The sequence below is a fragment of the Nyctereutes procyonoides genome, unplaced genomic scaffold (assembly GCF_905146905.1).
Source record: "Nyctereutes procyonoides isolate TBG_1078 unplaced genomic scaffold, NYPRO_anot_genome, whole genome shotgun sequence".
Lineage (NCBI taxonomy): Eukaryota > Metazoa > Chordata > Mammalia > Carnivora > Canidae > Nyctereutes > Nyctereutes procyonoides.
The window spans coordinates 17,753,016-17,770,201 of NW_026575049.1; the positions used below are offsets into that span (position 1 = coordinate 17,753,016).

General features: G+C 42.4%; 1 protein-coding gene and 1 pseudogene across 8 annotated transcripts in view; one reads left to right on the top strand and one right to left on the bottom strand.

The window, feature by feature from the left end:
• PPP6R2 (protein phosphatase 6 regulatory subunit 2) overlaps positions 1 to 17,186 on the bottom strand; it is a 79,601-nt gene that overhangs the window by 41,367 nt on the left and 21,048 nt on the right. For 4 of the 8 annotated variants that reach the window (XM_055328267.1, XM_055328266.1, XM_055328263.1 and 1 more), the window contains exon 1: positions 10,649 to 10,859. The exons of 1 other annotated variant lie outside the window; for it this stretch is intronic. In XM_055328267.1, the coding sequence (XP_055184242.1) occupies positions 10,649 to 10,743 (95 nt within the window). In that variant the 5' untranslated portion in view covers positions 10,744 to 10,859. Of the gene's footprint in view, positions 1 to 10,648; positions 10,860 to 11,571; positions 11,958 to 14,495; positions 14,622 to 17,186 lie in introns of those variants that run through there. 3 more of the 8 variants (XM_055328261.1, XM_055328269.1, XM_055328268.1) reach the window with 3 other exon arrangements.
• On the top strand, positions 15,308 to 15,476 carry LOC129512247 (U2 spliceosomal RNA; annotated as a pseudogene).

A 17,186-nucleotide genomic window follows, 5' to 3' on the forward strand; every position in this document is an offset into this window, starting at 1 on the left:
CACTGGGGATGCATCTCCACCCCGAGCAATGTAACAACTCTACAACTCTCCCTCTCAGGGTCTAACCCCATCTGAGTGAACACGAGGCATTGCTCCCCCAGTGTCTCTGTATTGCAAATTCTCTATGGAGTGTGTCTGACATCTTAAGAAACCTCTCTGGCCAGGGACAGACTGTCCCTCCCAGAATTAGCCAATCCTTATAAACAGCTAAGGGCCCAGGCGGAGCACTGCTATGACCTGCAAACTAATCCATCCAAAGCAGCTCCTCTCCGGGCCCACACATCCCAGGAAACAATCTTCCTCTGCCTTTAAGCATCCCAGGGCCACCCCTACAGCTTAGAGCCCACCAAATTAATCAAACCAGCTGGCCCTAAATTGTCCACCTGCCCTGCCTCACTTTTCCCATGGAAACCCCAATAAAGGTCATGGTTTAAGTGTTCCCCCACCCCTGTCTTCTGCCTCCTGACCCCCCTGGGACTTCCCTGTGGGGCCCTGTGAGAGGCCCACGCCCCCTGGTTCCACCACTGTCAGTGTTACAAAACTAAGTTTGTAACACTGAGCCTCCCATGTCTACTCTCCTGCCCACACCTGATGGACCGTCTCATAGAAGAACACAAATCCTCCCAACAACCCCAATCTAAGCAAGTCAAACTTCTGATGGCTCACCCTCAGCAACCTGGTCCCCCCTTCACTGTTCCCATCTCCGAATGACCCAGCTTATCCCTTAAGCCAGGACCCCTCACATGCACAGCCCTAGAAACCACTACTCCCCCAGCCTTCCCTGTGTCTCATACACACCACCCTCTCCAGGCTCTTGCAGTCTTTGCCTGGACTATCCAAGGTTTATTATGCTAGGTGTGTCTCATAGCGCAGACTCCCAGGGCCCAGACTGCTTGTAACAAAATTTTCACTGTTTGATTCAAAATAAGGATGATAAAGCCTATATCTTTAACAAAGTGAAACCTACATATACTTTGAGATTATGAAATCTCTTCAATGTCACACCAACTATTATCTGCAAAATTGTGGGAATGGGAGATGGGATTTATCTTCTCTAGTAAGTTTATTTAGAAGAGTAAAGACCCCACACAATGTAGAAGCCCCGATTTGTCTGCATGTAACGCCCATCTGCTCTAGGAGCCCCTGACACAGGCTCCTTGGTTATCCAGCCAGCCCCCGTTCCCCCACCCTTTGGCAGCCTCTTGCCTTTGCGCATCAAACTCATTTCTTTAAAACACAGACATCTTCAGGTTCCTCTCATCTCAGCTTCCAAACCAATGCTGGCTCCACATGCCTACCACTCACCAGGCTGCTTTTTGCAACACTCGCCCAGGCCCTCTGGCAGCTTCCTGCTATCTCCACAAGGACGATGTCTTTCTCCTGACACAAAGTGCACTTTCCTACCTTTATCCTTCTGCATAGGCTCTTGTGCTCTGTCGCACCTATGACATAATCCCACTCACCTTGCCAGACTGAGCTAAGGAACAGCACAGCCCCCGTTTCCCGATAACCAGCACCTGTACACACTGTCAGTGGGCCTTTGACTGGTAGTGCAAGGGACTCCACGCTCTGATACCACACTCAGTTACCACCCTCTGGGTTCCAAGATCTTCCTATGTCTCTTGTGAAGAGTGTGGATGGATACTGTGAGTGGTAGCAACATACTTGGGGAGAGCAGAAATTATTATCAGAAATAATTTCAGGATAAAATGGCAGTCTCTCTTAAATGCCCTGCAGAACGACAAACTCTCAACACACAATCCAGGCAAAGAGAGGAACTAGAGAGAGACTCCCATCTTGCCAAGACTTTCTTCCAAACAAGAACTTACAAGAAAGAGGTAACTAGAGGTAGCTTTTGTGTGTCCTGCTTTCAACCACAGAGTGGGTGAGTGGATGGGAAGACCATAAGATCCCATCAACTATATGGGACAAGTTTTTCTAGCAGGATCCTAAAAAAGGACTGGATTAAATCAAACAAAGACCAAAAAGGAGAGAAGGAAGAGGGGTAGAAGGAGAAACAAGCAACAAAAACAAAGGGGACAAATGAAAAAAAATGGCAAGAGAGCAAACAAACTTAACCATGTCAATAAGTACAATAAATGCAAATGAATAATTTCAATTAAAGACAAATCAAAAAATAAATACAGAAATGGCCCAGATTTTAAAAAACAAAAACAAATTACATGCTAAATATTAAATCCTTACATTAAATTTAAAGATACAAAGGGACGCCTGGGCGGCTCGTGGTCGAGCGTCTGCCTTCAGCTCAGGTCATAATCCTGGAGTCCTGGAATCGAGTCCCACATCAAGCTCCCTGCAGGGAGCCTGCTTCTCCCTCTGCCTGTGTCTCTGCCTCTCTCACTGTGTCTCTCGTGAATAAATAAAATCTTTAAATAAATAAATTTAAAGATACAGAGGCACCTGGGTGGCTCTGTCGATTAAGCATCCAACTCTTGATTTCGGCTCAGGTCATGATCTCAGGGTCATGAGACTGAGCCCTGTACTGGTCTCCCTGCTGGGTGTGGGCCTGCTTAAGATTCTCCCTCTCCCTCTGCCCTTCCTTCTCCCTTTCTCATTCTCTTAAATAAATAAATAAATAAATAAATAAATAAATAAATAAATAAATAAATGTTTAAAAAATTAAATAAAGACAACAGGTTAAATGTTAAAAAAAAAAGTTAAATGGAACAGCATGCACCATGCTAACACTAATCATCAGACAGATGGAGTGGCTGCGTTAATACTGGTCTATCGTTTTCCTTCCTTGCAATTTCGTCTGCTTTGCAAATCAGGGTTAACTCTGCATTCATGAGATATCCTGAGTAACAGTCCCTCTTCTCCATTTACGGAGTTCATATAAAACTGGTATTACATCTTCCAAAAACATTCAACAGAGTTCACCAGTGAAGCTGAGGGGATAAAATTTTCTTTGGTGATATTATAAGTTATTAATTCCATTTCAATAATATGTATTTTCTATTTCTACTTGTTCTCACTCTGATAATTTGCACTGCTGAAGGGATTTTATCATTTTACCAAAACTAACTAAATTATTGGCATAAAGTCATTCATAACATCATTGCATCATTCTTTCAACATCAAGGAGGACCTGTACTAACACCCTTCCTTCATTCTTATGCATTAGTAATGTCTGTCGTCCTTTTTTTCTTAGTGCAAATAAAGGTTTATCAATTTTACTCATCTTTTTGAGGAACCAAATTTTGGCTTTTTTTCCCCTCAATTATTTGTGCATATTCTATTTCATTGACTTCCTTTGTTCTCTTTGTAATTTCCTTCCTACTATACACTTTGGGTTTAATTTGCTCTTTTTTTTTTTTTCCCAGCTTCTTAAGTTGTTAGATCACTGGTTTCTAGACCCTTCCCCTTTTCTAGTATGAGCATTAAAGCTACAAATCTGCCATTAAGTGCTGCTTTGGCTGCACCCCACAGCTTTTCATGTTTCCGTTTTTACTGAATTCAAATATAATGATTAATTTTCCAATTATTTCGGGATTTTCTAAATGTCTGTTATTTTTTTAAGATCTAATTGGCTTTATTAAATGATCCGTGAATCAGGCAGCATCCCATCCCCTAAGCAGAGGGTACTCCCATTTCTGTTATTTATATATAATTTTTGTTGTGGTCAGAGAGTAGGCCTATACGATTTCATTCCTTTTAAATTTACTGATATTTGTTTTATGGCCAACAAATTTTTTTCTGTAAAAAGCTAAAAAGACATAAATAGACCAGATTTTTAAACAGGATCCTAATTATTTTCAGCTTTGTAGGCCACACAGGGTCTCTATTGTACATTTTTTTTCTCTTTTTTTAAGATTTTATTTATTTATTCATGAGAGAGAGAGAGAGAGACAGGCAGGAAGAGGGAGAAGCAGGCTCCCTGCAAGGAGCCCAATGTGGGACTCAGTCCTGGACCCAGGCAACACACCCTGAGCCGAAGGCAGATGCTCAACCACTAAGCCACCCAAGTGCCCCTCTTTTCTTTTTCTTAACAACCCTTTAAAAACATAAAAACCCTTCTTCTACAAGCTGTACAGCAATAAGCAGTAAACTAGATTTCCCCACAGGCTTAATTTTGCTAACCAATGACCTTGCATATGACATGGTCCATCTTGGTGAATGTGGCATATGCACCAGAAAAGCCTTTATTCTGTTGCTTGTTTGGTGGGTCAGTTAAATCAAGCTGATTGATAATGTTAATCAAGTCTCCTTTTTTTTTTTTTTAAATACCTAGCATTTGTCTAGAGATTTACATTTTAAATTTTTTTTAAATTTTTATTTATTTTATGATAGTCACACAGAGAGAGAGAGAGAGAGAGAAAGAGGCAGAGACATAGGCAGAGGGAAAAGCAGGCTCCATGCACCGGGAGCCCGACGTGGGATTCGATCCGGGGTCTCCAGAATCGCGCCCTGGGCCAAAGGCAGGCGCCAAACCGCTGCGCCACCCAGGGATCCCTTAATCAAGTTTCCTACATCCTCACAGATTTTGTGTCTACTTGTTTTGTCAATAAGAGAGGAGGGTTGCAGTCTTCAACTTTATGGATCTACTTATTTCTCCTTTTGATTCTGTAAGTTTTTGGTTCACGTATTTTGAATTTCCTTTATCATGTGGATGTATATTTAGAATTGTTCTATCTTCTTGATGAATTTCCTCTTTGATCATTTTGAAATGTCCCTCATTACTACTGGCAAAATACCATGTCTTAAGTCTGCTTTGTCTAACATCAATACAGCACACTCTTCCTCTGGTTTATGTTTGGTATTATCCTTCACCATCCTTTCACTATCAACCTATTTGTGTCTTTATACTTAGTGTTCCTTTAATGTAAACATGTAAACAGCGTATGACTGATTGGTCTCACCTTCATTTAGTCTGTTAACCTCTGCTCTTTTTTTAAGATTTATTTATTTTAGAGAGAGCGTGTGCAGGGGGGTGGAGAAGCAGGAAAGGGAAAGAGAAGAGAATCCTCAAGCAGACTCCTCACTGAGTGCAGAGCTCAATGTGGGGCTCGATCCTAGGACCCTGTTATTTTCTGCTTTTTTAAAAAAAGATTTATTTATTCATGAGAAACACAGAGAGAGAGCAGCAGAAACACGCAGAGGGAGAAGAAACAGGGTCCATGTGGGAGCCCAATGTGCGACTTGATCCCAGGACCCCAGGATCATGCCCTGAGCCAAAGGCAGATGCTCAACCACTGAGCCACCCAGGCACCCCCTCTTGCAGATTTTTAAAATACAAACTGACATGCTAATACTAAAATGTATATGGAAATTAGAAAAACAAAATAAAACCTAGAATAGCCAAAGAAATTTTGAAAAGGAATTACAGGGACGCCTGGGTGGCTCAGCGGTTTGGCACCTGCCTTCGGCTCAGGGCGTGACCCCGGGGTCCTGGGATCGAGTCCCACGTCGGGCTCCCTGGATGGAGCCTGCTTCTCCCTCTGCCTGTGTCTCTGTGTCTGTGCCTCTCATGAATAAATAAATAAAATCTTAAAAACAATTTTTAATTGCACACTTAAGTGGATGAATTCTCTCAATAAAGTTGTTAATGGGGTGCTTGGGGGGCTCAGTAGGTAAAGCGTGTACCTTTGGCTCAAGGCATGATCCTACAATAGCCAAACTGTGGAAGGAGCCTCGGTGTCCATCGAAAGATGAATGGATAAAGAAGATGTGGTTTATGTATACAATGGAATATTACTCAGCCATTAGAAACGACAAATACCCACCATTTGCTTCAACGTGGATGGAACTGGAGGGTATTATGCTGAGTGAAGTAAGTCAATCGGAGGACAAACATTGTATGTTCTCATTCATTTGGGGAATATAAATAATAGTGAAAGGGAATATAACGGAAGAGAGAAGAAATGTGTGGGAAATATCAGAAAGGGAGACAGAACATAAAGACTCCTAACTCTGGGAAACGAACTAGGGGTGGTGGAAGGGGAGGAGGGCGGGGGGTGAGGGTGAATGGGTGACGGGCACTGAGGGGGGCACTTGACGGGATAAGCACTGGGTGTTATTCTGTATGTTGGTAAATTGAACACAAATAAAAAATAAATTTATTATTAAAAAAAAAAAAAGAAAAAAACCAACCTCCCAAAAAAAAAAAAAAAAAAGGCATGATCCTGAGGTCTTGTGATGGAGCTCTGCATCGGGCTCCCTGCGAGGAGTTAGAGGAGTTACAAGGAGTCTGCTTGAGATCCTCTCCCTCTGCTCTGCTCCTCCCTCCTGACTCACACACGCTCTCTCACAGATATGTAAATCTTAAAAAAAGAAAGTAATCCTATGTGTTTGAAACTAAATAACATATCCCCAGTAAAACCCTTAAGGTAAAAAAGTGACTAAGCAGCATGTATAATGGAAAAATGATGAAAATATTTCATGTCCAGATTTGTAAGACAAAGCTATAAGTAGTACTTTAGGAAAGAATATACAGTTTTAAATACATTTGCCAGAAAATAAGAATCTTTAAAACTAAATAAACTAGGTAACTAATTTAAGAAGTTAGACAAGAAAAAACAAAATACTATAGCCTGAATCAGTGAAATAGGACATTTTAAAAGTGAGATCAACTAAAACTCTTTGAAAAAATAATTACTTAAGTATTCTCACTGCACACCTGCAGGACTGGCCAGGTCATCACAGAGGTGTCTTCCTTCCTTCCACTAGGAGGGAAGACAGGCAGACGCTCCATGGCACCTGGGATGGCACTCCGTGAAACCATGTGCGTCCCCAGCAGCCCCGGAATCCCCCTACCTCCACATCCCGAGAAATGACAGGGCCCCGTACAAGCAGGAGGCAGCAGAGCAGGAAGCAAACATGGGGGGGGATCCCTGGGTGGCGCAGCGGTTTGGCGCCTGCCTTTGGCCCAGGGCGCGATCCTGGAGACCCGGGATCGAGTCCCATGTCGGGCTCCCGGTGCATGGAGCCTGCTTCTCCCTCTGCTCTGCCTCTCTCTCCCTCTCTGTGTGACTATCATAAATAAAAAATAAAAAATTAAAAAAAAAAAAGGAAGCAAACATGGGGGAATCGCACACTGTTGGACTGCGAATGAGAGGGACACATGGCAACGTGGATGAATCCTAAAAGGATGGGGCTAAATGAAAAAACCTAAGAAACAGATCAAGGCCATAATATGATCCACGCACTTAATTTAAAATGTGTGCACTCCTGACAACATGCATTCACAGGACACAGACACAGGACAGGGTACACTGAACACATCACAGTGACTGCCCTATAGCGAGGGATGGGGTCCAAGGAAACAAGATGCCAGCTGAGGAAGTGAACCCAGGAGCACATCCCCAGAGAGGGGGAAAGGAATGAGAAGCCGTCAGAGCAGCTCCATGGAAGCTGCAGGCTGTTCCCTCACCAGGTCCAGCGGCGGGCAGGAATGGTCAGAGGTTGTTCAGCATGTTCCCCAAAAACCAGGAGCCACAGAGGTTCCAGGTTAAATTTCCACCTCGTCACTGTTCTAAGTGGCTAGGGCTTATGCTTGTTTTTGCTTGTTGTCTTCTCGTTTTTTTAACTTATTTGGGGAAATCTCACACATAGCTAACTTTAGAATAGGTCAACAAGGGATGCTTGGGTGGCTCAGCGGTTGAGCGTCTGCCTTTGGCCCAGGGCGTGATCCTAGAGTCCTGGGATCGAGTCCCGCGTTGGACTCCCTCCCTGCATGGAGCCTGCTTCTCCCTCTGCCTGTGTCTCTGCCTCTGTGTTTCTCATGAATAAATAAATAAAATCTTAAAAAAAAAAAAAAAAAGAACAGGACAATGAACCCTCCCATGCCCTTCCCTCAACATGGATCAATTCAGGCCCATCTTCTCTTCCCTGGATTGTCTCCTACTCGGTCCACCTGCAAGTTCCCCAGACATTCCTCATTTCACTGCCCTGGCTAGTGAAAAATCTGTCCAGTATTAATTCACTTTGCCATTAAGTCTGTCCAGGTATCTTGCAAGTCTCCTGCATGGAGCAGCACAGGCAGTGTCTCGCTGGCAGAACCACACAGATGCACTGAGTACCCCCACTGCACCCTCAACCACTGATCGGGGGCCGTCGATGCCGCCTGTGTGATGCCAACAAAGCAAACACAGACCTGAGTCTGTACACGTGAGCCCACAGACCACAGGTTCCTTTGGGGTAGGGAGAGGTCATAGGTCTGATGTATTCTATCACAGACTAAACACAGAACAAACCTTGTACAAAAAATAAAACCAAAACTAAACCCAAATCATATTGCCCACTTACTCTTAGCTTATAATTTGAAACAATAAGCTAATTTAACGTCCACCGATTTACTCCTAAATTATAAAACAGAAAGTGTAGTAAGGACATCTATCCTGCACATTCAAGGGCTTCTGAGAACCCACCCCATTTACAGAATCAAGTGTACCATCTTCACTAAACCAAGTCCAAGGGACCCGTCTGTAAAAGCTGGCCCAGCTCAATAGTTTACAAGACACTGTGATTTTTCAGGCCGGTAAATTTTTTTAATTTAGAAAACCAACAGAGGGGGATCCCTGGGTGGCGCAGCGGTTTGGCGCCTGCCTTTGGCCCAGGGCGCGATCCTGGAGACCTGGGATCGAATCCCACGTCAGGCTCCCGGTGCTTGGAGCCTGCTTCTCCCTCTCCCTCTGCCTATGTCTCTGCCTCTCTCTCTCTCTGTGTGACTATCATAAATAAATAAAAAGAAAAAAAAAAGAAAAAAAACCAACAGAGGATTGCCAACTTTTCAACTTGGCCAAACTAGGAAGAGGGAAGGAAGAGACAAAAGACACAAAGCAGGAAAGGATGAACTAATATCACCCATATTTACATTAATTTCAGGAACCAATGACTTTTTATCTCAAAAAAAAAAAAAAAAAAAAAAGAAAGCCATAATCTCAGGATTAAGAGTAACATTTCACTTTGAAAAAATAAGAGTTTGAGGGGATCCCTGGGTAGCTCAGCGGTTTGGCGCCTGCCTTTGGCCCAGGGCGTGATCCTGGAGTCCTGGGATCGAGTCCCACGTCGGGCTCCTGGCATGGAGCCTGCTTCTCCTTCCTCCTGTGTCTCTGCCTCTCTCTCTCTATCATAAATAAATAAATAAAATAAATAAATAAATAAATAAATAAATAAATAAATCTAAAAAAAAAAAAAAACCAAAACAAAAATAAGAGTTTGGTATGCCTGGGTGGCTCAGCAGTTGGGCATATGCCTTCAGCCCAGGGCACAATCCTGGAGTCCCTGGAATCGAGTCCCACATCAGGCTGCCCACATGGAGCCTGCTTCTCCCTATGCCTGTGTCTCTGCCTCTCTGTGTCGTGAATAAATACATAAAATTAAAAAAAAAATAAGAGTTTTAAGAAAAATGTACCTTACCACTTATTTTGTTAATGTCACCAATTATTATAGACCAGCACGTGAAAACATCTAATTACATTACCACTGATACTTGAAATAAAACCCATTAATTTAGACTATTTGCTTCAACTCATATCAGTACCTTAAATAAAAAAATCTCTGCAACAGTATTGATATGTCTGTCACTATCCACACGTTTATTTTTATTTTATTTTTAAGATTTTATTTATTTATTCAGAAGAGACGCACAGAGAGGCAGAGACATAGACAAAGGGAGGAGAAGCAGGCTCTATGCAGGGAGCCTGATGTGGGACTCGATCCCAGAATTCCAGGATAACACCTTGAGCCAAAGGCAGACGCTCAACCACTGAGCCACCAGGTGTCCCTATCCACACATTTTTAAGAAATACTTCAATGATTACATCAGTGGCACCCTTTGAAGAGCTTGCTGCAGCTAATTTCACTGTCAAAGGACCTAGTGTAAACTGTTTCCAGAACCATTATTCAGATAACGGTACATCTTTGGCTTCCAAACGTTTCCTGTGTCCCCGCAATTGTGCACTACCCAGCACAGAGGTGCCAGCATCCTGTCAGCCGGCCCTTACCTACAGAGAAAGCTGTAACTTCCCTTCCCTGGATGACCCAGAGGCCCACCACTAATAGCATCCTTACGACAAATAACTGGCTTGAGACGCCTCTAGTATACCCGAGTATCAGCACAGCACCAGGGCTCCTGGCACATCCTGACAATGCCCTTGCACAGTCCATCTGCAACACTAAGCAAACTATTACCAACGTCTTCTAGACATTTATCCAACAGCTGAATGAATGCAACCTGAAGTTCTTCTTTATTTACTTTCACTTAACATAACTTACTCTTACTTTACTTTTATTTAGCATAACGATCACACAGAAGAAATAATAATTTCTCTAAAGAGAAATGCTGCCCGTATGAGTATGTAGTTCCATGAACAGAGCCCCTTCAAGAGAACATTCTGTGGCAGAGACTGTGGCTAAGAGAAAACAAGAATCTGGAATGCACCCTAGTACCTGTCTGGCCATAAAACAGTTGGGTTTTTGTTGTTGTTTTAATTCATGATCAAAGCCCTGGCTCTGCTGTGTGAGCTGGGGCCAGTCACAAGACCTCTTGTGCCTTGGTTTCCACCCCTGTAAACCAGCGACAAAAAGCATCCCGAAGAGCTGCTGTAACAGCCCCAGATCCGTGGCTGGCACATTTTGTCCTCATGGATTCTGACCGCACAGAACAGAAGGAAACAGATGAGGTCACCTTGCTACAGAGCATGGGTTCAGTGGTGGCCAAAGCGGCACAGCTCTCCCAACCCCACCTTCAGTGGCATCACACTGGCCACATAAATCGGACATGATGGAAGTATCTTCACTATGGAGATCGACGAATGCTTCAAACCACAAGGGTTTTTAGTCTTCTGGAGAGCGAGTTATGAAACACTGACCAATGTACCACTGGAATTCTAGCTGACCTGAAAAAAGGGCAATATGAGTGCACAGAGAACAAGGAATTTTTGCACAATTAACAACTGAGACCATGTCTATAATGGGCACGCTGCACTGGAGCAAAGATCCAAGAAGGCCTAATTGTAAAAAAAATTAAAAAAAAAAAAGGTCTAGGGTGAGATGAATAGATGAATAAAAACTGAAATCAGAAGTCAAGAGAAGAAATAACCACAAAGGTAAATTAAAATAACTGTAAAAGAATAATTTATGCAGGTCAATGCAATGCATTCAAAGGAAAGTCATAGCCACCTGAGACTGTCAGACACATACTGTCCAAGCCTCTCAGGACAGGGCCTGGGCTCCTTACTGACCAGGGTGTGTGCCTGCATGTGCCAGAGTGTTTCCACCCCAGCTCCCTCCTTTCACTATACAGAATTCAAAGTTAAACCTATACACTGAATTTTTTAAAAGATTTTATTTATTTATTTGAAAGAGAGAGAGGGAGAAGCAGGTTATCTGCTGAGCAGGGAGCCTGATGCAGGACTCAATCCCAGGACCCTGAGATCACAACCCGAGCTGAAGGCAGACACGTCACTGAGCCACCCAACGGCCCCTACACTGAATTCTTAATATTGGCTACGGCATTATTTCTAGAACTTCTATTTGGTAGTTCTTCAAATATTATAGATAATGTTCTATAGTTTCCCATATTTTTACTTTTTTTTTGAGGTTTTATACCTTTATCTGACAACCAGCAATTAATTCTCATCCACCTGAACTGTCTGTAGATTTTTGATAGTAGTGACAGGTAACATAGATAACCAGTGTGCAGAGCTTGTTTGGTGAATGTTCATCCTCATTACGTTTTCTGGACAACGGCACACAGATACAGTATAAAAACTTCTTGATTCCTTTGGCCCAGACAGCTTTGTGGGCCTGGTGTCAATTCGCACATCTGGAGTTCCCATCCCCTTCATGGCAAATTTCTGGATCTCTCCGAGTGCCCAAGGGGCACACTTCTTGAAACCCACTCCATGGATGCGCCTGTGGCTGTTGGCAGAACAGCTCTTCTTCTCACCACCCTTCTTTGCGGGAACTATTCTTCTGGGCCCTGGTTGGAAAGTCTTTAAATAAACAGCATGCTTGTGTTACAGTTTATTTCTGATAATTCCAAAATCTGAAGTCTGGAGGGTCTGTTTCTACTGATTTTCACTCATGGTGTGCTTGGTCATTCTTGTCTGCATACAAATCAATGTTCTTCAAATATACCCGCAGGGCTTTTTTGGCATCTTAGGATCAAGGTAACTTTCTCCACAGAGGTTTTATGCCTGCTTCTGCATAAATAGCTGAAGGCATTCACTGAGCCAGAACACCTTAAACTAAATTTGTACTTGATTCCCCTGAAGTAACAGGCAATGGGAACCTAGGTTAGAAATCCTCACAAATGCTAATCCATGGCCCCATATATTGTTCCCACCTTCTTTTCCACAGTATTTACCAGTAGAAAGATAACCAGGTAGGGGCAGGGATACAGTGTGGCAGATGTGCTTCTCGTCACCTGAGGATGGAGCCTTCAGAGCCCCCTTTTACATGGGGAGAGTCTCCCCTGGGCGCTCCATCTTGAGAGGGCTGAGTAACTTACTACTCTTCTTACCCTACCAGACCTCTAAAATCAAACCCCACTTAGTCCACATCAGCAAATGCCCTCAGCGCAAAGGCAGATCCTGTGGTGCTTAAATTACTTACCTGGGTTCTTCCTTCTTGGTTTCAGTCTAGAACTTCCTTGTTATATATTAGTTCTCTGTGTATTTTTTGTTTTTTTTGTTTTTTTTTAAGATTTTTTATTTATTCATTCATGAGAGACAGAAAGAAAGAGAGAGAGAGAGAGAGAGAGAGAGAGAGAGAGGCAGAGACACAGACAGTGGGAGAAGCAGGCTCCATGCAGGGAGCCCAACGTGGGACTCGATGCTGGGACCCCAGGATCATGCCCTGAGCCAAAGGCAAATGCTCAACTGCTGAGCTACCCAGGCATCCCCACAATTCTATACTAAAATTTATATTTTCTTATCACTGTGGGGAATTATTCCACTCTCTCTCTCTTGACTTCTATACATGTTAATGTGACATCTGTTGTAGGTAATCTTTTACCTGTAGCTTAAGAGCTTCTAGTATGTGGGTGTGGAGTTTCTTTTTATTTATACTGCTTGGAACACAGTGTGCTTCCAAAATCTGTGGATTTATATCTCTAAGTAGTTTCTAAAAAGCCAAAATTATTAATACTTTGAATAATGACTCTCCTCCATTTTCCTTATTTTTCCATTCTGGGATGTCAACTACACATTGATGATGTATTTTTATTCTATCCTCCATTTCTCTTAACCTTGCTTTCTACCCCCTCATCTCTCAGTGCTACAGGCTGGTAATTTCTTCAGACACATACTTCAGTTCACAAATTCTGTCTTCAACCATATTTTAATCTGTTTAATCCACATACACGGAGTTTTTAATTTCAACATTGTTTCCATTTCTGAAAGTTCTATTTGGATCATTGTGCTGCTTTGCTTTTCATTGCTAATTTTTTTGTTCTGTATTATTTCACACATTTCATACATTAGTACATACACTGCATCCAATTATTCAATATGTACAAGCCTTGGGGCATCTAATCACGCTAACTCTTCCTCCCAGAGCTATGTGTGTTGTGATTGTAAGTTCACGTTTGCTTGAAGTTACTCTATAGAAATCCCACTGGCCAGCACTCAGAAGGCTTTCCTCTGAAAATGATTTGTTCTCTTCAGTAGAGGAACAAAGGAGGGTTATCATAATTCCTAACTGTTCCTTTTTAAAAATGTTTTCTTTTCTTGCTTTTGGAAAGTTATCTTAGTTGTTGTAGGGCTTTGGAATTTTTGTTTTTTAAAGATTTATTTGAGAGAAAGACATAGAAACAGAGAATCCATACATGGGGGAGAGAAACCTGAAGCAGACTCCCCACTGAGCATGGAGCCTGAGATCATGACCTGAGTTGAAATCAAGAGCTAGAAGGCTTAACCAACGGAGCCACCCAGGTGCCCCAGTTTTTTGTTTCTGTTTTTAAGTAGGCTCCATGCCCAGCGCGGAGCCCAACGTGGGGTTCAAACACACAACCATGAAATCAAGACCTGAGCTGAGATCAAGAGTCAGACACTCAACTGACTGAGCCATCCCAGTTCCCTAAGTTATTTTAGTTTTTAATGCACTGAAGTACTGAAGAGAAATTATTATAATTTATGCAGCATGTAATTGGATGGCAATCGGGTGAACCTTTGGAGAGTATCTAAATACTGTGGCTTGTCATCTCGCACAGGGAATGTATGCTCTGGATGGCGACCACGACAGTGCCTATGCCCCGACTCATGTGTTCCCCACAACTGAGACAGAGAATAGCCTCACTACATACACACAGGCTAGCCCCGTTTTTTTGGATGAGGGAGAACAACTTTTCCACAACAAAGAATCTTAAAACCAGATATAGAAGGATCAAAAAAAACCCCAAAACAATAAGCTATAACATACACCTTCAAAACTAATAAGCATTTTGCTGTCATCCATCTCTGAACTTCTGCTTTTACAGTATATTTACATAAATTAGAATAAAGAACAATTAAAAAGGAAAATTATCTTACCTTCTATGGAAACTTCTTAATTCTAAGTTCAAACAAAATATGAAAACATTTGGGGTTTTTTTCTTGGACTATATGTAACTTTAAGAAAGATTTTTTCATTCAATAGAAGATTTATAATTTCTTCACCTGAAAAATAAGAAAAAAGCTTATTTTAAGTTCTGCCTTTGTAAAGATAACTTACTAAAAGAGAGAACAGGAAAACAAAAATCAGTATCTTAACTTAGTATAAAAAATTATCAGAACATTTCATAATTTTTTTAAAGGATTTTATTTATTTATTCATGAGAGACACAGGGAGAGAGGCAGAGACACAGGCAGAGGGAGAAGCAGGCTCCATGCAAGGAGCCTGACGTGGGACTCGATCCCAGGACCCCAGGATCGTGACCTGAGCTGAAGGCAGCCGCTCAACCACTGAGCTACCCAGGTGCCCCGAGACAATGGTATTGATGATATACACCCATGCTGTATCTGAGTAACTAGCTCAATGGTTAGAACGTCACTCCAAAGAATTCATGTGAGAAGGATCTCCATAAAGTTGTCCAGTTTCATAACTATACACCATCACCACCAGGATATGCACATCACCAGACACAAATGACTGGAGAGCTTACTGATAATCCATAGCAACTTCTAGAAGAAAAGCGTAGAACCTGGGACTGTTCATTTTATATTTGCATGAAAGTCACGATTTTATATTTTGAAAATTTTATGTTAGCAACAGAGACTGCTCTAGAATATGAGGTTAAAGAGACATAATCACCAAATGTAACATTTAGATCTTATCTGAGTCCAATCAGAACATATCAAATGTAATCATTTTTTATCAAGTATATTTCCTGTTCTTATCAGTTTAATATCTGATAGGAGTCCTCTATCAAAGTACAGTATATTAAATGGATTTCTGAGGGGCACTGGGTGGCTGTCGGTTGGGTGTCTGCCTTTGGCTCAGGTCATGATCCTGGGGTCCTGGGTCAAGCCTGGTGCTGGGCTCCCTGGTCAGCTGGAAGTCTGTTTCTCCTCTGCATCTGCCCCTCCTCCTGCTGGTGTGTGCACTTATCCGTGAACGCTTTCTCTGTCAAATAAATAAATAAAACAAATAAAATGGATTTCGGGAACTAAAAAACAGAATAGGAGCTTGCTCCATCCACTCTATGCACTGACCTGCAGCGCAGTACTTCCAGGAGCAGCGCACTCTCCCCTGGGGGAAATAAAAAAAAAGGACAAAAACGACAAATGTAAAAAGTTGTATTTGAAGCTATTGGGGAAATCCAAATATGGACTGCTGTTAGATGATATTAGCAATTACTATGAATTCTTTCTTAGTTATAATAATGATATGGTGGCTATGTTTTTAAAAATAAAAACTGTTCTAATTTGTTAGAAAAAGTGAAGTATTCATGGGTAAAATAACACTATTTCTGGTATTCACTTCAAAAATACTCCACAAGGGGATCCCTGGGTGGCTCAGTGGTTTAGCACCTCCTTCAGCCCAGGGCGTGGTCCTGGGGACCCGGGATTGAGTCCCGCGTAGGACTCCCTGCGTGGAGTCTGCTTCTCCCTCTGCCTGTGTCTCTGCCTCTCTCTCTCTTTCTATCTCATGAATAAATAAATAAAATCTTTTAAAAAATACTCCACAAAAAGATATGAACCAAATAAAATTTTTAAGTGTGGGGGGAGAAGGCACCTGGGTGGCTCAGCCAGTTGGGCGTTTGCCTTCAGCTCAGGTCACAATTGCAGGGTCCTGGGATAGAGCCTCACACTGGGTTTCTTGCTCAGGAGGGAGCCTGACTCTCCCTCTGCTCATGCTCCCTCTTTCTCAAATAAAAATCCTTACCAAAAAAAGTGTGATGGGTGTTATGCCGTATGTTGGCAAATTCAACTACAAAAAAAAACCAAAACACAACAAAAAAACAAAAAAGTGTGAGAGAGAAACAGACAGATGGGGGGAAAATGGCAAAGTACTGATCACTCTTGAAGCTGTGTGGTGAGTACATGAGTGTTCACTGCAATGTTTTCTGTATATTTGTGTAATTTCTAAATTTCATATAAAAACCAATCAGGCAGGACAGGACTCCTGGGTGGCTTAGGGGTTGAGCATCCGCCTTTGGCTCAGGGCGTGACCCTGGGGTCCTGGCATCGAGCTCCCCACAGGGAGCCTGCTTCTCCCTCTGCCTGTGTCTCTGCCTCTCTATGTCTCTCATGAATAAAGAAAATCCTTAAAAAAAAAAACAAGCAAAAAAAGGCAGCCAAAGTTGTGCTAGTGAGCCAGAAATGTCAGTGTTACCATCTTCTAAAACAGAGAACTCTTTTTATTACATTAATAATTAAAATTATTAACCTGAATAATTCAACACTGGCTTTTCAGCACTTCATACACAATTTTCAAAATAATCAAGTATTTTTGTTAAGACTGACTTTAGGCCTGATTATTCTGACTTTGAACTAATGTTCATTTGTATTTATGTTGGGGGGGAGGGGCTTGCTAATTTGCTTTTTTTTTTTTAATTTTTTAATTTATTTATGATAGTCACACAGAGAGAGAGACAGAGAGAGAGGCAGAGACATAGGCAGAGGGAGAAGCAGGCTCCATGCACCGGGAGCCCGACGTGGGATTCGATCCCGGGTCTCCAGGATCGCACCCTGGGCCAAAGGCAGGCGCTAAACCGCTGTGCCACCCAGGGATCCCTTGCT